This window comes from Melospiza georgiana, chromosome 19, assembly GCF_028018845.1.
Source record: "Melospiza georgiana isolate bMelGeo1 chromosome 19, bMelGeo1.pri, whole genome shotgun sequence".
In the NCBI taxonomy this organism is placed as follows: domain Eukaryota; kingdom Metazoa; phylum Chordata; class Aves; order Passeriformes; family Passerellidae; genus Melospiza; species Melospiza georgiana.
The window spans coordinates 11,062,314-11,084,225 of NC_080448.1; the positions used below are offsets into that span (position 1 = coordinate 11,062,314).

Consider the following 21,912-nt stretch of genomic DNA (forward strand, 5'->3'; position numbering starts at 1 on the left):
CTCAGGGCACTTACCTGCCCTTAGCCTTTAAAAACTCTTTTACCTGTTCTGGGAAGTGAGAAGGAAAAGGATTCCTGGGACCTGGCCAGTTTTTCATGGAGTTACCTGTTCTCACTTCTGTAACTTCAGTTTGTGATCTGTTGAAAACACCAGGGGAGTTTATTTCTGAACATCCTGTGCCTTTTGGAGGAGGGAGAAGCTCACCATGGTCTCCTTTCCTGACCCTTTGTTCCTGCACACTCCAATTGCCTGTGCTGTTTGTCTGAACTTCTTGTGCAATCTTTCCTGCAGTTTCTTCTGTGAAAATACCCAAATTAGACAATGGTTGGAAGGGGCAGAAACAGCAGCAAATCTGAGCAGAGCAGGCCCCAGCTCTGAGCTGCCAGTGAAAGGGCACTAAAAGCTGAAGGTGCACTGTGAAATTTGTCCATTTGTCAAGGAAAAGTCCTTGAGGTTGATTTAACTCTGAATTTTTGGCCTGTGGGGTTATTTCTGTGGGAGAACAGTGTGACATGGGGGGGATGCAAGAATTCCCAGAGCTCTCCCTACTATTAATGAAGAGCTGACTGAGGCAAGAGAGAGCTCAGTGTTACAAGATAATCTTTAATTCTACTGCACATTTTTATTAATTTTAATTCAGTGGGTGCCCTCCCAGGTCATGCCATCCCTTCTCCAGCCAGGAGGGAGCAGCAGGTTCCCAGGGCACCACCTTGTGGTCGTGGTAAAATTTGTGAAAAAAGGAGCCAAGGCCTAAAATTGATTTTGGAAATTAGAAAATGTATTGTATTTATTATGTCAAATTATAAATTCTTACATCTGCAATCTACCAGCTATCCCCATCGCAAATATGTTTAAATAATTAACAAGTTAATTAAGTTATAACTTGGAGAAAAACAGGAGGTGTAGTTTTGCTTAGTGAAATGGTCAGAAAAGGATATAGCTACAGTATATAGCAAATGTATTGAAAAATAGGTATTTGATATATTAAATAAGAATAATATGAATATATTAATATATTCCGTTCAGATACAGTTCTTGCCATTCACACACACACAGACACTCTGCTCCTAAGACTGAAAAATAACCCCAGTCAATAATTTACATACTTCAGGGTGTTGATGGAAGGTTTTCCAGCTTGATTCCTTCAGAAAATCTCTATTTCAGACGATCTTAACAAAGAAATAAATCACAGATTGGTGTAACTGGAGATAACTTGTTCCAGGGTTGTGAAGCAGTCCAGGAAATCTTCCTCTTGGATTCCAAACTTTGTGTACTGGTGAAGGTAAGCTCTGTGTGTGGAAGAATGGGTCAGACATTAGAAATCAGTGAAGATATTGGTAATTAGTGAAATATCAGCATAATCATTTTCACTTACTTGGAAGCAAACATATTCCAAGCTTTTCCCACGATGCTGTCAAGAGGTTTCAGCAGGAACTGGCTGTTGCTGACCAAAGCAGCAGATTTTTCATACTTGTTAAATGCTCTGGGAGTTTTCCATGCAGTAAAAGCATCCTGGGGGTTTAGCCATGATGTGTATAAGGAGGGATCTTGGAAACTTCCTGCAGCAGAAACAGGACAAAACCCACAGCTGATCCCTGTGTGCCTTATCAGTGCTGTCAGATCAGTTCAGGCCTGGGAAAGTATCTGCAGAGGGGCAGCCTGCTGAAAATACAACTTTTAAACAGATTCCTCAGATTACCTAGCAGCACACTGCTGTGGATATTCCACCTGCCAGCAATGCTCACCACTCCAGAAACAGCTAAATTTATTCTCAGGCATTAGAGCCAAGAATTCCAGATATACAGACTTGAGTCTCTTCCTCCTTCCCTAAAGTGCTTCAGGAAACTCAGAAGTAAAACACAACAGCCCAAAGCAATTAGACAATGTGGCCTTGGACAGTAAAATGTTTCCAGAGGGAATATCAACCTTGGGAGTCAAATGCGTGGTCCTGGGCTGTTTCCACCTGCCTCAGGTGTGGTTGCAAAGCCAGCAGTGAGATGTGAGACCAGAGCCCTGAGGGCTGTGCTCCTCCCTTACCCAGCTCCACGCTGTGCACATCTTTTCCTCTCAGGATGAGCAGGTTGGCAATGGAGGTGTTGAAGTGCAGGGGTTTGTTTGTGCAGGGGATGGAGGAGCCTGGCTGTGGTGGTCGTACTTGCCAGTCAATGCCTTTGGGATTTGGGAAAAGGAGATGGAAAAGTGAGTTAATGTTTTGTGAAATGCAGATGGGAACTGTCACTGTGCCCCAAGCTGAGACCACCCTGGGGCTTGGAGCAGCAATCACACAATTCCCAGAGAAACCACTGCTAACCCAGCAGGATTTGCCTGGCAGTCAGTGCCACAGAAAATGGATACCTGCTTCTATTCTTAGCAAGGCTCCAGCCCATTCCTTGCATAACTGGGAGCTGCAACTGAACCCTCCATGTAAATGACATGGGAGAGCTGAGCCTGATTTTTATGCATAGAAGGTGTAAAAAGAAAAAGCAGAGCTCCCACCCAAGGAATGTTCCAAATGAGTTATGTAAATGAAGTGCACAGGCACAGACTGTCAGTTTGGTTTGTGTGTTTCCAACAGTTATAATTAACTGAGATGTCTGGAAGCAGAGCAGGAGCAGTCTGGAGCTGCTGTGGCAGCTGAGGGAATGTGAAAGGAGCAGCTGCTTTGGTGGGGGCAAATTCCTGCTGAGGGCAGCAGCTTCTGTCTGAACCCTGCAAACCATGCACAAGTGAATGTTCAAAGAGTGATGGAGAGGGAAGGGCTGGGGTTCATTTACCTTCCTCCATCTGAGCATTAGCAATGAGCATCTGCCTGAGGTGCCTGAGGAGGCCGGGCCAGCTGAAGGTGCTGTAGGGCAGGGAGCTCTCGGCCATCTGGGGGATGTTCCTCAGGCCCAGCATCCTGAACTCGGGGTGTGGGACCAACGACTCCAGCAAATCTCCTGAAAGGAGAAAGCAAAGGCTGCTCATGTCTGACAGAGATATTGCACAGGGCAGGTGGAATGGGGGCAGAGTGAGGGATGTTCAGATTTAGCAATTTCAAAGCCATGCAAACTTGCTGTGTGTTACTGAGTTCTGTACAGGGGGTTAGTAGCTTTTATTTTACAGTTTAGTTCAAAAATCTCAAGGACTCTCTCTGCACTCCAGACAGATGTGGAAGTTTAATTTTAGAAGCAATATGGGCAACTTTTTCTAATTCTTTCAAGGTACAAACGTCAGTCTGCTGCATGTTGCTGCCCAGGTGTCTGCTCACCTCTTCTACCTAAGCAAAACTCAAAACTCTCAGTTTGTTTCAGCTCATACAAACTTCTAACCCAAAGTGAAATGTGAAACTCAGTCCAAAATTACTGCCTGCACAAATTTCCTCTGAAATGTGAACAGGTACAAGGCTGTCTGTGATCACTTGTAAAAGGAGAAACAGGGATTTTGGTAAAGAATTAAACCAGAAGTTGGGGGAATCTATTTTTGACTCTGCTACAACATTGGGATTGAACTTCTTTTCCTGTCTTAAAACTTGGGATGTTTCCAAACACTTGAGCAAGGAGCTGCAGACCTTCAGTTCCAGTGAGCTGAGCCCAGAAGGGTCAGTGGCTGCTTTGGTACCTAAGGGGTTCCTGCTGTAGCCTGAGCCCCCTCCTGCTGTGTGAGCGGGCTGGAAAACGCTGCCCAGCTGGTGAGCAATGACTTGGTTGACATCCCTGAAGGAAATCTGTTTGATGTTCAGCAGCTGGGCACAGATCTTGTGGATGACATCATTCTCATGGACAAGGAGGGCATCTGAGGAGTGGTACAGATGTGACAGAGTCAAAACAGAGTTGTAGTTTTGAACAATGACCTGGAAGCAAACAAAAAAAACCACACACAAAGAAGAGTCAAACAATTTAATCTCCTTTTAGTTTATAATCCCCTGGCTCCTGCTGTTTCCTCAGTTATGATTTAGGAAGTCATTAATTTTCTTTGCCAGAGTGCAGAATGAGGTCAGAGCCTTTTCATGGAGAAAGGGCAAGACCTGTGAAAATCAGGTTATCCATCTCCCTCCATACAAACATGCTGCAAGCAGCTCTGCCTGGGAACTGATTACAGAGCTGAGATAAGGGCAGATCAGGAGATTTCTAGTTGGCTTCTTGTGAATCTGCATCACTTCAGCACTTAAATTAAATTATCAATAGGAATTTTTTGGTAAAAATTCTTTAGCTGCGATACCGGGTCACTTGAACTTTTTCAGTGTAAAATGTGTACCCATTTTAATGTTTATTTCTATTTTTATTTTTTTTCTATTTTATTTTTTTAATATTTCCCCATTTTATGTCTATTTCTATTTTATGTTTATTTCATGTTATATTTTATTTATTTTATTTTTATTTATTTTATTTTTATTTATTTTATTTATGTTTATTATTACCTATTTATTATGCTTATTTACCCATTATTTAGTTTATTTCTGTTGTAGACATTTTGTTTAAAAGTCACCACTAATTATAAACCTATAAATTCTACATAAACTATTATTATATATAAAAAAGCAACATGACATTCACCTCCCCAGTGCCATAGGGCCAGATGACGTGGTTCAGGATGAAGGAGGTTGGAAAAGCATCTCTCAAACACTGGGTGACAAACGCCCCCAGGCCTGAGCCTGTGCCCCCAGCCATGCTCATGATGGTGAGGAATCCCCCCAGCCTGTCACACCTCTCTGCTTCCCTCTGCACCAGCTCCATGATTGCTTCTTTGTGCCTGGGCCCGTGGACACAGTACCTGTGGGGTCACACAAAACACCAAAATAAAGCAGAAAGGTGAAGTTATTCATAAAGCAAATTTTACTTGAGGTGCCACAGCTGCTGTATGAGCTCCTCCAGGGAAGCTTGAGCTGCTCCTACCCGTTGGCCCAGTTGTTCCCAGATCCTTGCTTCTGGCAGAAGTGGGAGTGGCTGCTGTACCTCCAGTGGCCAGAGCTGGCAGCCATGGACAAGGCCTGGCTGATCACCTTGGGCTCCATGTCCACCAGCACAGCCCGGGCAGCAGGCACTGCACAGCAGGGAAAACAGAACGGGGGAAAATGCTGATTATTTAATGGGATGATGGGCTTGGATGGGTACAGTGGCCCAAGGTTATCCCTACCACTCTTAATGGGACAGTACAGAAAGGATCTGATTTCTGCTGAACCATTCATTGAGCCAAAACCAAATCTGAACTCCAGAGAGCACAGATCTCTCATAAAATAACCCATTTGATGTTTTTTGTACTGAAATCAGACCCTGAGAGGGGGAAAAACGCCCTTTAAAGCTGTACCTGCAGATTGCTCCTCGCAGAAGAACCGTTCCTTGCAGCAATCCTGGTAGGATTGGTTCTCATCTTTGGAGCACAGCCCGTGGGTGCCACGGCTGTCACTGCAGAGAGCACTGAACACCTCGTGCCCAATCTGGTTCCCACACTGCCCGAGCTGCACTGTGACAATTGACATCCTGATTCGCTTGGTACTTAAGCCTGGAAAAGAAAATTATTTGTATTCTCACTTTTGCTTGGTAAAGCAGGATGGGAACAAGTAATTATAACTCAAGAGTTATAGGACTAGGATGCAAAATTGGAAATCTTAAGCCAGTTCAAAACCATAGCTATTTTCCAGCTGACAATTGCACCAGGCCTGATGCCAGAGCCAGCTGAGGTGACAAAAGGATTCCCTGCAGAATTCCCCTTGTTCCCACCACACAGAGCAAACTCACTCCATCCTGGGATGTTTTGACATTTTCCCCCACTCAGCATTTGACAGCAGCTCTGCTTTCTCACTTTTCTATTCCCTCACAGAAAAAAGGTCATTTTTTAAAAACTCTCTCGGTTATTCTGGGCTGCTGTTGCTCACTGCCATCCCAGCCGTACCAGCACTCATTGCCATTCCCGCCCGATTCCAGCCCGCGTCGGGTGTTGCTGGGAGACCGAGTCACCCTCATGCAGAAAATAAATAAATAAATAAATATCTGAATTATTGTCAGGAAAGGCTCATATCCAAAGCGCACCACACCGACCCTCCCGTGCCCGATTCTCTGCGTGGGGAGCCTCACTCGGGTCCCCGCGGGCACAGAACCCCCTCAGGGCCGGGGTCCCCTCATGGAACACCGCCATGTTCCCGGCGCCGCCTGCCCTCACGCCCCTCGGTCCCGAGGCCCATCCCCGAGCCTTTCTCCTCAGTATCCCGTCGCGGGGTCCCGCTGATGTCGGTGCGGGTCCCGGTTTGCCCCGGGTTCCCTCAGGTCTCACCTCATCCCCGCCTCCCCCGCCGCGCCTTCGAACGGCCCGCCGGGCGCATGCGCACAGCGCGCTCCGGGCGGGCGGCCCGGCCGCTCCCGCCCGCCGCGGCTTCACGGCGCCCTCTGCGCACGCGTCGCCCGCGCGGCTTCACCGCGTGCTTTGCGCAGGCGCAGCGCCGCTGGCGGGGGCGGGCGGGCGCGCGGCGCGCTCACCGCGCAGGCTCGGCGGGGCCGGGACGCGCGCTGCGCGTGCGCGGCAGTCGCGGGCGGGGCGGGGGCGCAGGCGCGCTGCGGCCGCGCAGCCGGTGATGGCGGCCGCGGCGGCGCTGCGGGGCGCGGGCCCATGAGGCGGCGCAGGCCCCGGGCACCCGGCGGAGCCAGCGAGGGGCGGCGGCGCCATGGCGGGAGTGTTCGACATCGACCTGGACCAGCCCGAGGAGGCGGGCTCGGACGAGGAGCTGGAGGAGGGGGTGAGAGCGGCAGGCGGGCCAGGGAGGGAGCGGGGGAGGCCGCGGGGCCTGAGGGAGGGAGGGCGCGGGAGGCGCCGCGGGGCCGGGCGGGGGCCGCGCTGGGGCGGCGGCGGGAGCGCGGAGAGGCCGCGGCTGGGGCCGGGCAGAGCCCGAACCGCCCCGGGACAGGCGCGGCCGGAGCGCGCCGGGGCCGCGGGCAGTGGCGGAGCTCTCCCCTGCCCGGGAGCGCGGCGTCGGGAGCGCGGCACAAGCGCCGCTGCGGAGTTTCTTTAATTATTTCTGTACTGTCACATGTCCGAACGTCAGTGCGGGAATGCCGATCTTTCTGGAGCCGGGGAAAGTCGCTGCTCTCGCGCCAAAATTAAAAGGCGAGGTTTGAAAGGCTGCGCTAGGCGGGTCAGCGCTGCGCGCATCCCGGGCTCTGAGCGGCGCACCTGACAGAAATTGCACTTTGCGGCTCGTGATGCTCATCTGGGCCCTGTCAGAGCCTTGGGGGATTCTATTGCATCATCTCTGTTTATGTTTTTCTAGGTCTTGTGTGGTTTATTAATGTTGTTTTGTATATTAACCCTTTGCTGGTGCTCAAACTGCCAGTGCGGGTTTTTTCTGCTCTTTAAGTACTAATGACGTTCTTGGAGTCCTTGAGATCATGGAACTATTTGGATTGGAATGGACTTTAAAATCATTTGAGGCCATGGGCAGGGACACCTTCCCCTCTCCCAGGTGGTTCCAGGCTCTGTCCTTGGACACTTCCAGGGATGAAGCACCCACAGCTCCTCTGGGCACCCTGTGCCAGGGTCTCCCCACCCTCCCAGGGCAGAATTTCGCCCAATATTTAATCTAAGCCTCCTGCTCTTGTGAAAAGTCCCTTCCGTGTTTGCTGTAGATTCCCTCCAGGTACTTCCCTTGGGGAGATAAGCAGATATTCTGTTACCCTCACTCCATGGAACCTGCAGGGACTTTGTTTTGACAGCTGAAGGCTTGAAATCTTCTCAGCCTGCAGGAGAAGCTCTGTCTGTCACCTCAATAATCAATAAAACACTTGGCTTTGGAAAACGTTTCTTGCATCACCCTGTTAGTGCTGCCAAGAACAGGTTCTGATCGAGGTGCCCAGAAAGTTGAGTTTGTTCTCTGGTGTGTTCCTGTAATTCAGTCTGGGGGAACAATGGAACCATTGTGGATTTTAGAACCTTGCCACGACCGACATCTCTCTGGACTTTGGCAGCCCTGATTGGTCTCAGGTGCCTTTTGGCAAACAGATAAAGAGGGTGAGAATGGGCTTGGGATGAAAACGCCCTAAAAGAAGGAAATGGAAGGGCAGGGAAGGAACCTCAGGAATGTGTGAGGGGACAGCATTGCAGTGAGTCACCTGCACAGGGTGTGTGTCCTGCTGGGAGCAGAGAGGATGCAGCCAGAGCAGGGCACATCAAGGGGCACACTCAGGTCTGTGCTGTCAAATTTCTGCTGTTTCCCAAAACCTCTGAGGCCAGGAGGAGCCCAGGGAGCTCAGCTGTGGGTTTGAGTAGGCACAGCCATCCTGGAAAACCTAAAGTGTTGTTTAAAAGGAGTTCCCTCAAAAGCCATGTGGTTGTTTGCACTAATTATTATGGTGAAAAAAGCCTCAGCCTTAATTTGTTTGTAATAAAGGAAACAATGTGTGGAGTGAAGGGCTGGTGGCTTCCCAGAGCCTTTCTTGGTGTTGTGAAGTGAGAAGGAGCCCTGAAAAAATACCAGCATGGTATCTGGAGTGACTTTTGGTTAAATTAATACTGAGAATGGAACCCAAAGTTCACAGAGCCAGAGCAGCACAGCAAACTCTGCCAGGGGCATTGGGTAACAGCAGGAGTTGCTCTGGGAACTGAGGGGTGTTTATTCTCTGGGTTGAATTTTTAAAAATTCATTTGTTGGCATCTAAGAGATGGGTCAAGGGCAGCTCTGGTGGCTTTTGTGGTGAAACATGTCAATAAGCTGGATTTCTCTAATAAATGTCAACAGGAGGACATGAGCTGGAAACAAACCTGATCTTTTGGACTCCTTAATTGCCTGTGGTGTTCATAGGTGGATCCAAGAGTTAAATTCCCCTTTAGATCACCCAAAATAAACCAGCCTCTGTAAACTTTAACGTTGAAATGGTCTGGAAGCTGTTGAAAGTTTTGAGTTTTCTTTGGTTAGTGTTTTCACTTGGATAATATTTTAAAATGCACTCCTTGGCTTGGGCTGGTTTTTGCAGACCTCAGTGGTTTTCTTTTTCTTCTCCTTCTCTGAATTTCACAAGTCACTCAGGATATTTCTGCTCAGTCTGTAGGTCCCAGGCTGTTCCCCAGGAACTCCCAGTTGTTATTTTGTGTCCATACTTGCAGAAATCAGAATGTGACAGTGCAGTCTGCAGCTCACCAGAAGCTGCCCCTGACATTCTATTTGCATTCATCCCAGCTGTCTGCTGCCTTTGCACTTTTGCCATGCAGGGCCACAGTCAGAGGGAAGGGATCAGGTTCAAAATTCTTTGAGGGAAATATCTCTGTAGAATTAAATCTCACTGCTTAATGGTGGCTGGTTCTGGTGCTGAAACTTCTTCAGTATTGATTATTGGTCAGAAAATGTGTTTCACATCAGAGTAAAGCTGAATTCTTTCATCACCATTGGGATTTCACTTACCAATGTAAAATAATAAAACTTTCTCAGTAGATTTTTAGTGCAGAGGAGTCCCAGTTCATCTCTTCACAAAATCTTTATTATTGATCTGATTTGCATAGTGCTGCAACAGGACTCAAGAGTTTCTTTCTAAGAGGAATTTTAAAGAAAATTGCAGTACCTTAAGGTTTTTCAGGTTCACTTGGGGCTGTGAAATTGTGCCTCTGATGTTTGAGTGACTGAGTAACAATGCAGCCAGGTAAGGCAGGGCTTCCCTGTGTCACTGTTTGTACTGCAAATCTGGCACAGAGTTTAGTACATTTTTTATCTTCTGCTGATAATTTTTTATTCCTGACCTATTTAATTATATGTTTTGTCTTTTCAAACCTTAAAAGTTGTAAACCACATCAGTGCATTTTTTTTAATGCTTTCCTTTTTCTAATTTATCTTTCTTCTGCCTTTCTCATCCCCAGGGTCAATTAAGTGAGAGCATGGACCATGGAGGAGTTGGCCAATATGACCTGTAAGTTGCTGCTAGAAAATATTCTGTACCATTCATGCCCACCACAAATAACTTCTCATTTTGTTAAACTAAATAGAAAATTTTATCATTCTGGTTCCATTTTGAGTCATTTTTAGATGTTTCGCTATTTCCTCACATTAAAATTTGTCAATTGTATCTTGAAATAAAACAATAATAATAAAAATAATTCTGCTGAAAGCTGCTGTTTGTCTTTTGATCCTTGTTTCTCCTAACAAATCTCTTGCCTTTGAATAATATTTGGATATAACGATATAATATGGATATAACGATATAATATGGATATAATGATATAATATGGATATAATGATATAATATGGATATAGTGATATAAAGAAATACCTGAGGCAGTTTGAGGTTTTCATCCTCTAAACTTAATTCTGGTGTAATGCAGATGTATTGTGCACTAAATTGAAGGGGTTTGAAGGAAATCTTGCTCCTATAAATCCCCAAAATCTGCAGGCAGCCCTCTCCGTGCAGGATGCACTTTGCACACAATAAACAATAATTCCTGCAGATCTCTGTCACTGTTACTCAGACTCTTCCCAGGGAGTCAGTGCTTTCATTTGCTCACTCCTCAGTCCCAGACAGGCTCACAGCCTCTTTCTGCTTTTCTGCAGAGGGATGGAGCATTGTGAGAAGTTTGAGATTTCAGAGACCAGCGTGAACAGAGGCCCTGAGAAGATCCGGCCCGAGTGCTTCGAGCTGCTGCGCGTGCTGGGCAAGGGCGGCTACGGCAAGGTCAGAGCCCTGGGCCCTGCCCCCTCAGTGCCCCCTTGCTTTGCTCTCCTTCCCCCTCTCTGAAAAATCCATCCTGCCAGAGGTGGGATGGGGCAGAACCACCCCAGCTGCCAGGGTGGGCACTGAGGTCCCTGGCAGGGCTGGAGCAGCAGGGCGTGTCCCAGAGTCTTCTGCATCAGCCTCTGCCTTGTGCCTCCTGGTTTGGGGATGATCTCCCCTCTCTTTGCCCCTTGACTCATTATTTGGGAGTGATCTCCTCTCTCTCTGCCTCTTGCCTTGCAGCTTGTGGGTGATCTCTCTCTTTTTCTCTTGTCTCATTGTTTGTGGGTGATCTTCTGTCTCTCTGCCTCTTGCCTCATTTTTTGTGGGTAATCTCTCTCTTTGCCTCTTGCCTTGTAGTTTTGGCTGATCTCCTCTCGCTGCCTCTTGCCTCATTGTTTGGGGATGATCTCCTCTCTCTCTTCCTCTTGCCTTGTAGTTTGTGGGTGATCTCCTTTCTCTCTGCCTTTTGCCTCATTGTTTTGGGTGATCTCTCTCCTTTTCTCTTGCCTCCTGGTTTGTGGCTGATCTCCCCTCTCTCTTGCCTCGTACTTTGTGGGTGATCTCCTCTCTCTCTCTCTCTTGCACAACTTTGCTTTTTAGCTTGTGGCAGTTCATGCAGCTGAAATAAGTGATTGATTGCCTTTGTGTTGCTGTTGTTCAGGTGTTTCAAGTACGAAAAGTAACCGGAGCAAACACCGGGAAAATATTTGCCATGAAGGTTCTTAAAAAGGTAACCTGAATTTCACTACTTTCTCAATCTAAAAAAACATAAATATATCCCTCCATTTTAGGATTATCTAATGATTTAATATACCTAAGAATAAGTTCTAGGATATATACAGTTTTTAGTCAGATATAGTTGGAATTAAAATTAAACTTTGAATTTTTCTGTCAGGGTAGTTCTCAGCAGCTCATTTAAACAGGTCCTTTCCAAGCTAAATTTTTGTGTGATTCTATGAAATAAAGACAAACTTCTGTAAGAAACCTCTTACGCAGATACTGTGGTGAAATGTAATTTTTTAATGCTGTTGCTAACTCCTATGTGGTGTTGTAATTTAATAAGCTCAGAATTGAACTCAGTATAAAAGTCTGCCTTGTTTAGCATGTTCTGTGCTCACCTATCCCTGCTTTTACAGGCAATGATTGTAAGGAATGCCAAGGATACAGCTCACACAAAAGCAGAGAGGAATATACTGGAGGAAGTGAAGCATCCCTTCATTGTAGACTTAATTTATGCCTTTCAGACTGGTGGAAAACTCTACCTCATCCTTGAGTATCTCAGTGGTCAGTATATGACATTCTTTTTTCTCTTTCTTGGGGTCTTGCACAATCAAAAATTTGGGGTTCTTACCCTACAAGTAAAAGGCCAATTAATGATGGCTTGATGTCTTAAACTGAAACAGGTTTGTATTAAAAATGCATAGAAGAACATGAATAAACTTTGTAATTCCATACAATAAAGAGGAATGAAACATAAAACAATTTTTTTCATGACAGTACAAGAGAGAAGGGGTTTTAAAACTTTTCCTTCCACTAGATTTGTCATTTTTGTGTGTTCTGTGCAATCATGAGGGTTTAGTCCTTGCAGGTTCTTTGTGACAGAAGAAAGTGTTACCCTTATTTCATGGTTAGGGAAACAGACACAGAAGCAATTTTTTCCAAGCTGTAACTACAAAAAACAGGGACAGAAATGCTCTTGGTTTTAAATGCTGATTTCTTCAGGCTGCTGGAATCCTGAGGGTGACAGAACAGTGGCTCGGTTGTTTTTTTGTGAAACAGCCTGTGGTACAGCAGACAAAAATACCTGTTGCTTATAGTTTTCCTAGAAAATAGACTTTGGACTGACTTAAAATGATACTTTTAATTGAGTACAATCTATTTTTTCTGATGACAGGAGGAGAACTATTTATGCAGTTAGAGAGAGAAGGGATATTTATGGAAGACACAGCCTGGTAAGTGAAGCTATTTTTGTAAATTAATAGTTTGGGTTTTTTTCCAAGTGCTTAAACTATATTTAACTACTCATTCATTTTAGAGGGTAGTGAAAGAGCAGTTCAGAGGGTTTGGGGAGGGTGTCCATGTGCTGCCCTCACCAGTTTGTGCTGGTGGAACTCCAGTCCTACAACAGAGGAGATTGCACTGCCTCAGTGAGGCTCTGTCCATAGGGCAATGGTCAATGTTTGGGGGTTGAAAACTGTGAAAGATTTGCTTAAGATGCTCTGCATGATTGAATCTGTCTGATTTTTGTTCCTTTTCAGCTTTTACTTGGCAGAAATCTCCATGGCCCTGGGGCACTTGCATCAGAAAGGAATCATCTACCGGGACCTGAAGCCAGAGAATATCATGCTCAATCACCAAGGTACAGCTCTGGGCATGAACCAGGCTGCCAGGCCTCTGAAAACAGTTCTCCCAAGGGTCACACACCTCAGTGTGAGGTGAATCTCCTTAGAACAGAGGCAGGGTTGTAGCACTCCTGGGATAAGTGAAGAGCTGCCAGAGCTGATTGCCCTCAAACACAAATTCCTTGCTTTAATGGGCCACAGCAAGCTCAAGTTCATGTTTTGAGTAGTTGATTTGCCATTTCTGCACCTCTGGATTTTTTTTTCTTCTGCTGGATCATTGTGAAGTAGAAGCTGTGACATTTTAGTCAATGGGGATGACTGATGGTAGGAAAGGCACTTTGGGCAGGATGTCAGGTCATCAGTGGCTGCAATGACTGAGCCACAGCTGGCATTCACTGACAGCAGTTTCAGTTCCTGGTTGCACTGCCCCAGTGACTGTGCCACTGATTAGTCTGGCACTCTGTGTCACCCAGAATTCTCATGTTTTCCTAAACAACATATTTACTTAGTCTGAGTCTTTGTACTGAATTATTCAGGGCACTTTACAGTTTGGTGAGGATGGTTCTGTGAATTTTGAAGCAGGCAGTAAAATTCAGTAACCTACTTTTTTAGCTAAATGATGCTCTACAGTCTTTAAGTTTAAATACATTTGTCTGTATTTGAACAAGTTCTGGGAGTTTGTCAAGTGGCAGCACTTGGTTTTCTCTGTAAGTGTGATTACCTTGTTCTGTTTTATAGCTGCATTGCTTTGTCAGACCATATGTGGAAGTAATTCAAAGTAATTACATATCCATGTTAAAAATTCCTAATTTTTCTCAATGTTATTTCTACAAATGGCAGAATTCTGACAAGTCTTAAATCTGATTTATTTAATTTCAGGTCATGTAAAACTGACTGACTTCGGGTTATGTAAAGAATCCATTCACGATGGAACAGTCACACACACATTCTGTGGAACAATTGAATACATGTGAGCTGCACCATGAAATACAAAATATTGCTCTGCTCTGGGGGTAATGCCTGTGGTTTGCCTTTTTTAACTGGTGGTTCATATGTTCAGTCACTTTGGACAACTTGACTTGATAAATGAGGTTTTATTTTAAAACTAGCAGTCACAATTAATATTAATCTCATTAAAACGCTTCCATATTTTTGATTTTTCTGCTTATAGGGCCCCTGAAATCTTGATGAGGAGTGGGCATAACCGTGCTGTGGACTGGTGGAGTTTGGGGGCATTAATGTATGACATGCTGACTGGAGCAGTAGGTGCACAGTTATAATTGCATGGTTTTCCCTTTGTAGCTTTTCTGCTTCCCTGTACCTAACTCAGCTGCATGTATTATATATACTATATATTCCATATATTATATATATACACACTGCAAGTAAGATAGAACCAAAATCCAGCTCTCAGGTTTGACTACTGACATGAGCTGCTTTTATCCAGCTTTTTTGCAGTAATTTTACCTGCTTTATAAATGACTGAAGTGAGTTCTGTGTACACAAATTAAAGATCTGAACAAGTCCTCTGTTTTTCCTCCTTTTTCAATGGTGCTTTCCAGCCTCCTTTCACTGGGGAGAACAGAAAGAAAACAATTGACAAGATTCTCAAGTGTAAACTCAACTTGCCTCCCTACCTCACACAAGAAGCCAGAGATCTGCTTAAAAAGGTAAAATTTTAATGATTGTTACTACTCCACATGTATGTAGAAAATAGAAATATAATGATACCACTGTGGCTGTTCAGTTCCAGCTTGATTTGTTACTGATTAAATCACTTTTTTGCTGAGTGGTGCAGGAAGTGATTTCCCTTGAAAATAGAACTGTTTTCAAGTGAATGCAGATTTTCCTGATGGTTCTGTATTCATTCTGCACAGTACTCACTGAAGTGATGATTCATGGCACAACTAGTCTGGTTATAACAGCATAACTAATTCTGCTTTTTTGGCTGTTATTTCTCATCAAGCTGCTAAAAAGAAATGCTGCCTCACGTCTAGGAGCTGGTCCTGGAGATGCTGGAGAAGTTCAGGTAACTGGAACTTAACTTGAGACTTCTTAAATGACCTCACTGAAAATAAAACAGCTTTGAAGGCACCTCAGGGAAGGAGAGTGTCTGTCTTGAAGGGTAATGAGCAGAAAGGCAGCCACATGTGACAGACAACTCAGCAAAACCTCAACTCTTTAAAGCTTAACAAAAGCAGCTGTCTGGCTATTTGATAATTTCAGATTTAGAAAATAACTTCTATTCTTTAGCTGTGTCTTGCAGTAGATCTTTTCTAGCAGTTGCACAATGCTAATTGTGCAGCCTGGAAGGGTGAGGATGCTCAGCAGTCACATGAAAACCTTGCCAGTCCTGTATTAGTGCAGCTCCCTGAAGGGAAAAGTGACATTCCAGCCTGACTTTGTTTTTGTGGTGATATTGACAAGTGTTAGAGAGTCCTCCATATTTCAGAGCTCTGCTGATTTGTCATTAATGCAGTGTTTTGTCATGGTTTAATTCTGGAGCTGGAAAATGCAGAGGTGTTTTACACGTACGCTGCCTTTTTCTGACACTTCCAAGGAAATGGGGACGTGTGTCTGACTTGGAGGTGTGATCTCAGTTCTCAGCTCTTGCAGCTTCTCCAAGGTCGTGCTGCAGATGTTCCACACCAGACCAAATGTGATTTTGGGAGGAAACACCCCAAGCAGGGTCTGGCTGGGTGTTGCTGGTGGAGCTGTGTGCCCTGGGGCAGGGCTGACTGTGCTCTGTCCCCCCTGCAGGCTCACGCCTTCTTCAGACACATCAACTGGGACGAGCTGCTGGCACGCAAGGTGGAACCTCCTTTTAAACCCTTATTGGTATGTACTGGGAATACTGGGAGAGAGATGTGCCCTGTGTGCCTGTGGCAAAGCTCTTAATAAAACTGAGAAAGGTTCACTTCACCAACTGGAGTGCCCTGATCCCTGGTACTGGAGTTCTGTCACTCAGGGGACAGATCCACCCTCAGTTAAAGCTGGCAGATCTGATCTGGCACCTGATCTGCTTCAGGCTGAATTCCTCCTGCTTCTGACCCATAGGTTAAACAGACCTGCAGGTGCAGTTCACTCTGAGATCAGCTTCTAAACCCTCTACAGTAAGTCAGCACTTAGTTTCAGCTAGATAGAGTTGCTAAGCAAAAGTAATTGAAATCACCTAATTAAGCATTTTCTGTGTTTGCTTATTAATCTTTACAATGCATCTTGTGCATTAGGAGCAGTTGTTAGAGTTTACCTCAAACCAGTGATGTGATGAAGAAGTTTTTATTATCCCATCCTATATTTGGATGTTTTTTCCCTCTGGGTACAATCAGCCCCAGCAGCTGTGGGTGTTGGCACCTCCATAATTCCCAGGTACTAAAATTCTCACCTAAAACTGGCTTAAGCATCACTAATGTCAAACATTCTACAGCATGGGGACTCCAGACCCCTTTCCCCTCAGAAAGACTCAAGATTAAAATTTCCAAATATTTATCTGAAGGTGGTTTTGGGTTTTTCTGTTAGTAGCAGTTTTATGGAAGTTTCTTATATAAACCAGATGGTTTTTCAGTTTGTGCTTCCATGGTTGCATGAAGGCCTGCACAAATAAATACCTGCTGCCTTTCCAGTGACACATGGGAATAAAGAAGGGATTTTGGAATTACTGCTGTTCTTTGAGCAAATGAAACCATATTCCTCATAATCACTTATTCCAGAGCTATCCTCTATCCCTCAGACTATAAACACTTCTGTATCTGCAAACATGGGACAAAACTATCTGGAGAGGCCTCCAAAAACTAAATAGTTGCAACTGTTCTATACTGGTTGTGACAAGGGCTAAACTTGCAAGAAACTGGCATTGTATTTCTAAAAGTTTTTGTTGTAATTTTAGATTTTTTTTAAGGCATCTTTTTAATTCGTGTTCCTTTTTGATCCATAATTTTTGCCCCTCCCCCTTGCCTTTATTTCTCAGTGTCAGTGCCCATAGTGACCTCCCATGGCAGCGACAGGATTCCGACACCACTCCAGGGTTTTCCTCCAGCAGAGCTCTGCCAAAACCCATGGAATGAACTCCATCCAGTCCAGAGGCTGCACTGCTCACCGCTGAGCCATTTGGTTGATATCTGTAATATAAACCCTTAATCATTTTGTTTTTGCAAAGCAATCTGAAGAGGATGTGAGCCAGTTTGATTCAAAGTTTACACGTCAGACACCTGTTGATAGCCCAGATGACTCAACTCTCAGTGAAAGTGCCAACCAGGTCTTTCTGGTGAGTGAGCAGGGACTGGAGAGGGGTTTGCTGCTGGGAATGGGGGCATTTCACCTAAATCCATTCTATTGACTCCTAACACCTTGAAGCAAACTCTCATAACTGAACCCAAATCCTGTAACAGGTTTGAAATGTTTGAAGGCTTTGAAAATACTTTGGTTATTGCTGACATTGTCTTTATCCAGCAGCCAGCAAACAGTGCTGCCCCTGTGGCATGTCAGCATTCTGACTGAGAGCTGCACTGTGAACCCTGCCCATGCAGAGACAACAATGGCCAGTGCAGAGAGCAAAGTTCATTAAATTGAGTGTGCAAAATTCATTAAATTGAATCTGTGATCTGAGGAGAAATAGCTGGGGTGTAGCAACTCCCTGAAGTGCCACTGTTTGCTTCAAGGAGTGAGTAAGGGTTCATCTGTCTACATTGACTCTTTTTATAATTTTCCTGTAATAATCAGATTTTCATAAATGCACAAGTGATCCTGAATGCCTGCTTGCCTGTGAGCTGCAGTGCCTTTTTCCTGTTTTGCAGGGTTTTACGTATGTGGCTCCATCTGTACTTGAAAGTGTAAAAGAGAAATTTTCTTTTGAACCAAAAATTCGATCACCTCGCAGATTCATAGGTAGCCCTAGGACACCTGTCAGGTACTTTATCTTCTTTTTCTTTTTTTTTTTTTCTTTTTTTTTATAATACAGTTTTTGACAAGTTGTTGAAGCAGAAATACAGAAATTTTGTAGAAATACAAAATACAGCCTTGCTTCTGAGTAAGCCCAGCACTTCCATTAGAAGTGATTCTGTTTTATAAAGCACAGTATCAAAGACAAGTCTGGGGTGTTGGGCAGCACATGAAGTTCTAATTTGTTGCTTTTCAGTGCTGATAGAGCCTCAGTGGTGACTTTGATACAGCTAAAACTGTTCCAGAACATCCTAAGCACTAAAGAACTGTGTTAGTACAGAAAAACCCTTCTGCTATCACATCAAAATGAGAGAATTTTACAGGAGGCTGTGACAGAAACCAGACTTGGAAATTCCTCCAACTCCTGGAATTGAAAGGAAGAATTAGAATTGCTTCTCCATAGGAATTTGAGTGCAGTTCCCTGCAGAGCAGGGGAACCCCTTGGTGCTGTGTCTGTGTCTCTGATTTTCTGTATTTGTTGTTTTAAAGCCCTGTCAAGTTCTCCCCTGGGGAGTTCTGGGGACGAGGTGCTTCTGCCGGCGCATCCACCACCCAGGCACCTGTGGAATACCCCATGGAGAGCAGTGGAATCGAACAGATGGATGTGACAGTCTGTGGAGAGGCTTCAGCACCACTCCCAATCCGCCAGCCAAACTCTGGGCCCTACAAAAAACAGGCTTTCCCCATGATCTCCAAGCGGCCGGAGCACCTGCGCATGAACCTATGACAGCACCACCCCGGGAGCCTCAAGGTGCACACCACAAGGACAGGAGCCCCCTGGAGCTGAAATTTGAGGGCTTGTTTGGTTTACTTTTAAAAAGTGACAGTATCAAAGAATCGGTCATTGCACAGAGAGACTTGGAAAGCAAAGAAAAACGGATTTTTTTTTTCCTGTCAATCAATGGTGCATAAAAAAAAAACAAACTTTAGCAAATGGTATTGCAGAACTCTAGGCACATCATCTTACTGATTCCAGTGACATCTCACCTTATCAAGGATCTTTCAGCTTGAGAGCTCGAAACTGACAGTATTAAGGGGCAGGATGTTGCTTCAGAATCACTGGTGTAGTCTGAATGTGTCAGGAGGGTTGGCCCTTTTACTAGGCAGGGTTTGGAATGCCTGCAGGCCTGCAGCTGAGGGCTAATTAGCATGCAAGCCTCGTTAAGCGGTTTCCTACAATGGGGTGGAATCAAAGAGGAAAGCTAAACTTAATTGGTGTTCACATTCAAAACATAATGAGTTTTTTATATATATATATATATATAAATATATATTTTTCAAATAGATTTTTTGATTCAGCTCATTATGGAAAGTATCCCAAAATGAAAAAGGCAAACTTAATTGGTTGCTGTGAAGAAAAGTTGAAGGCTCTAGTTCTGATTCTCCTCCTCATGAACCAACCAATCAATAAATGAATCACTCACTGACCAGCCTGGCAGTGTGGGGTGGGAGAGAACTGTTTCCCTGCTTCCCCAGCTGAAATCCCTGTTTGTTCCTGCACAGACAAATGGATTGAATCAAACAGCAGTGCTGCTATGTTCTAGGCTTAACTGGAAGCCATGGGCTCACCCACGTCCTGCTTATTTCATGCCTGTCCTCAGCAGACATTTCACTGGGAAACATCACTTTGGTGCAGCTGGGCACAGCTTGGCAGCTCAGATTCTTACCCACAGAGATCAACAGTGAGCAGAACACAAGGTCAGAAACCTCTAGGAAGTACCACAGGAAACACAGACAAATCCTCCAGAGAATAAGGAAATCAAATATTTTTGTAACCAGTGGGTAAGAATTTGAGGATTTTTTAAATTATTATTAATGAAATTTTGCTTATGGTAGTTTCCTGCCATTATACATTTCTAAATTTATCAACATTTTTTTTCTATGCTGGGGCAATAAATTTGCTGATTGTATGAGAAAAGAAAAGTGTTCAATGGCCTTTCAGTGAATGTCTTCCACAGTGGGTCAGAACTTTAGCAAAAACTTTAATTTAGCAAACATGTTCTTAAGGACACTATTTATGTTTTTAAAATTGTCACGATCTGTACAACTGACTTACAGGTACAAAGAATAAAATAAAGGTAAAACTTTACCTTACTTTAAATACTTCCTGCCTTAAAGAGAAAGCATTTCCATGAACATAGCTGGTGAAAGGGTTAATATCTGCAGAGCTTTACCCTAGGTTAGAGTGTGGATGGTGTGTGTGTGTGTGGAGATGATCATGCAGCTGCATACAAGTCCTGTCACTTTTTGCCTGCCACACGTTGCATTATCTTTTAGTCAAACTGTGCAAAGTCTACTTCTGGTGTTTCACAACTGTAGGGATTTTTTTATTCTAGATTCTGCTTACTCTGTGGATACTGAATCTTTTTGAGCCATAGGATCCAAGCCATAAAACTCTCTGTAAGCATTGAATCCAAGCCCAGTGCTCTTTGCTGAAATTGGCAGAAGGATTCAGAGATACCTTGATGCTATCAAAGAACCAACACATAAAAATGGTTATGATTGAGAAAAAATTAGGGGTTATTTTTTGTTTTTCCTTCCTGATAAGCCTTTTGTTGAAAAAAATATTTTTTTGAATAGTTTTAGCAGAAAAATCAAGTTACCTTACAGTGACATACTGGAGGATTGCCATTGCTCATTGGTGACGTGGCCACGGGTGATTTGGTGGAACCAAAATCCAGGAGTGTTTGCACTGGGCCTGTGTGCAAACACAGCACCTGGACTTTGCTGACATTCACTGAGGATAAAGGAACTTGGTTTAAAAACAACAAAAAAAAAAAATAGAAGTTTTTAGAGGCAGATCTCTCTTGGTCCTAGTTACAGCTAACAGTTGCTTTTTGCTTCTGGACAGAAGTGTCCAGTGGAATTGGTTTAATGGCTGGCAAGAATGGCAAGAGTTGTTTGTCTGAGTTCACTGATCAGTCACAAACCCATTGGTTCTCCAAGGAAATTCCATGTACTGGCAATGTTTCAGCCCCTGGATTGTAAAATGAATTCCATGTACTGGCAATGTTTCAGCCCCTGGATTGTAAAATGAATTCCCTACCATGACTGTGAAACTTTGGGAGTGTGACTCAGACAGCAAGCACACACTATGCAATATGGTTTATCCTGTATTTATTTGTAAAAATATCAGACATAGATCCTCTATATATATATATAATAGTGTCAAAATTACTAGTTGTGAACTGAGGGGAGTGGAGTTCTAGCTCCTGTCTGGCTATTTCAGATAAGTGCAGAATGCATTGAATATTGGAGAGCTTAACAAGTGCTTTCTTTTGTTCATTTAAAAATGTCTTAAATTTTTCATTAGAGTATAGAATCTTATTTTTTTTATTTTGTACAAGCTGCGCTTTTTTAATTATAATCACTGAAAAATTCACTATAATTTGATTTTATAGGATTTTTGTAGCATTACAAAAATATAGTAAAACTGAGGTTAATACCTGTTGTGGCTAACCATATAAAAGTATTAAATCTTAAACTTGAACAAAAGTCATATTTTTTTTTACTAGATGTTAAATAGGGAAATATTTTGTTCTGCAGGTCATTACCAGAAAAGGTTTCTAGGTCAGCTGTGTTACCAGCAGTTTTTCTTTTTCCCATTTGATGCAGAAACTCTTCTGGTAGAAGATATTCAGAATTCCATCATTTTTCTCTGTGGGAGTGATGCCATTCGTGTACTAAATTGTAATTTTGGGAATGCTGGAATAATTCCTACCAAGACTGTCTTAATTGTGCCATCTGACATTTGAATGTCATCCTGGTATTAGCTCATAATAAAAGATAAAAATCAACGAGTCAATTGTTCTTTTGGATATCCCTTTTTTCTTGCTGTGCTGTTTCAAAGCTGAACTGCTGGAGAACATTTCATATTTGAGTCCACTCTGAGTGGACAGCTGAAGTTGATTTTGGGTCTGTTCTCTTTTCAGTATTAAGTCCCAATCTGTGTTAATCAAAAAGTGCAT

The 21,912-nt window shown here is 44.0% G+C and overlaps 2 protein-coding genes across 6 annotated transcripts; one reads left to right on the forward strand and one right to left on the reverse strand.

Moving 5' to 3' along the window:
• Positions 1 to 805: 805 nt before the first annotated feature.
• TUBD1 (tubulin delta 1) lies at positions 806 to 6,320 on the reverse strand. 4 transcript variants are annotated; one of them, XM_058037608.1, is made up of 9 exons: positions 6,250 to 6,320; positions 5,287 to 5,481; positions 4,875 to 5,022; positions 4,536 to 4,752; positions 3,601 to 3,832; positions 2,775 to 2,939; positions 2,038 to 2,169; positions 1,376 to 1,559; positions 806 to 1,289 (listed from the first exon to the last, which is right to left on the reverse strand). In XM_058037608.1, the coding sequence occupies exons 2-9, from the start codon at positions 5,456 to 5,458 to the stop codon at positions 1,187 to 1,189; spliced, it is 1,353 nt and encodes a 450-aa protein (XP_057893591.1). In that variant the 5' UTR covers positions 5,459 to 5,481; positions 6,250 to 6,320; the 3' UTR covers positions 806 to 1,186. The 4 variants fall into 4 exon arrangements, with proteins under 4 accessions (XP_057893591.1, XP_057893590.1, XP_057893592.1 ...); XM_058037607.1 differs by lacking the exon at positions 6,250 to 6,320 and adding an exon at positions 5,872 to 5,899; XM_058037609.1 differs by lacking the exons at positions 4,875 to 5,022; positions 6,250 to 6,320 and having other exon boundaries at positions 5,287 to 5,339.
• A 279-nt stretch (positions 6,321 to 6,599) lies between these two features.
• Positions 6,600 to 18,868, forward strand: RPS6KB1 (ribosomal protein S6 kinase B1). 2 transcript variants are annotated; one of them, XM_058037376.1, is made up of 15 exons: positions 6,600 to 6,709; positions 9,814 to 9,863; positions 10,502 to 10,622; positions 11,326 to 11,394; positions 11,801 to 11,948; positions 12,559 to 12,616; positions 12,923 to 13,023; positions 13,886 to 13,976; positions 14,178 to 14,268; positions 14,569 to 14,676; positions 14,973 to 15,035; positions 15,767 to 15,844; positions 17,163 to 17,270; positions 17,800 to 17,912; positions 18,434 to 18,868. In XM_058037376.1, the coding sequence occupies exons 1-15, from the start codon at positions 6,638 to 6,640 to the stop codon at positions 18,669 to 18,671; spliced, it is 1,509 nt and encodes a 502-aa protein (XP_057893359.1). In that variant the 5' UTR covers positions 6,600 to 6,637; the 3' UTR covers positions 18,672 to 18,868. The 2 variants fall into 2 exon arrangements, 1 of the variants encoding a protein (XP_057893359.1); XR_009115388.1 differs by lacking the exons at positions 15,767 to 15,844; positions 17,163 to 17,270; positions 17,800 to 17,912; positions 18,434 to 18,868 and having other exon boundaries at positions 14,178 to 14,272.
• Positions 18,869 to 21,912: the final 3,044 nt, after the last annotated feature.

Bases quoted from the DNA above. Each gene is read 5' to 3' on its own strand.
- TUBD1 (XM_058037607.1), bottom strand. The intron at 1,560-2,037 runs GTAAGGGAGGAG...TTTCTGCTGCAG, and splicing joins TGTGCACAGCGTGGAGCTGG to GAAGTTTCCAAGATCCCTCC. The intron at 1,290-1,375 runs GTAAGTGAAAAT...TTCCACACACAG, and splicing joins TGGAATATGTTTGCTTCCAA to AGCTTACCTTCACCAGTACA.
- RPS6KB1 (XM_058037376.1), top strand. From the start codon at position 6,638: ATGGCGGGAGTGTTCGACATCGACCTGGACCAGCCCGAGGAGGCGGGC. The intron at 13,977-14,177 runs GTGAGCTGCACC...TTCTGCTTATAG, and splicing joins TGTGGAACAATTGAATACAT to GGCCCCTGAAATCTTGATGA. The intron at 15,036-15,766 runs GTAACTGGAACT...TCCCCCCTGCAG, and splicing joins GAGATGCTGGAGAAGTTCAG to GCTCACGCCTTCTTCAGACA.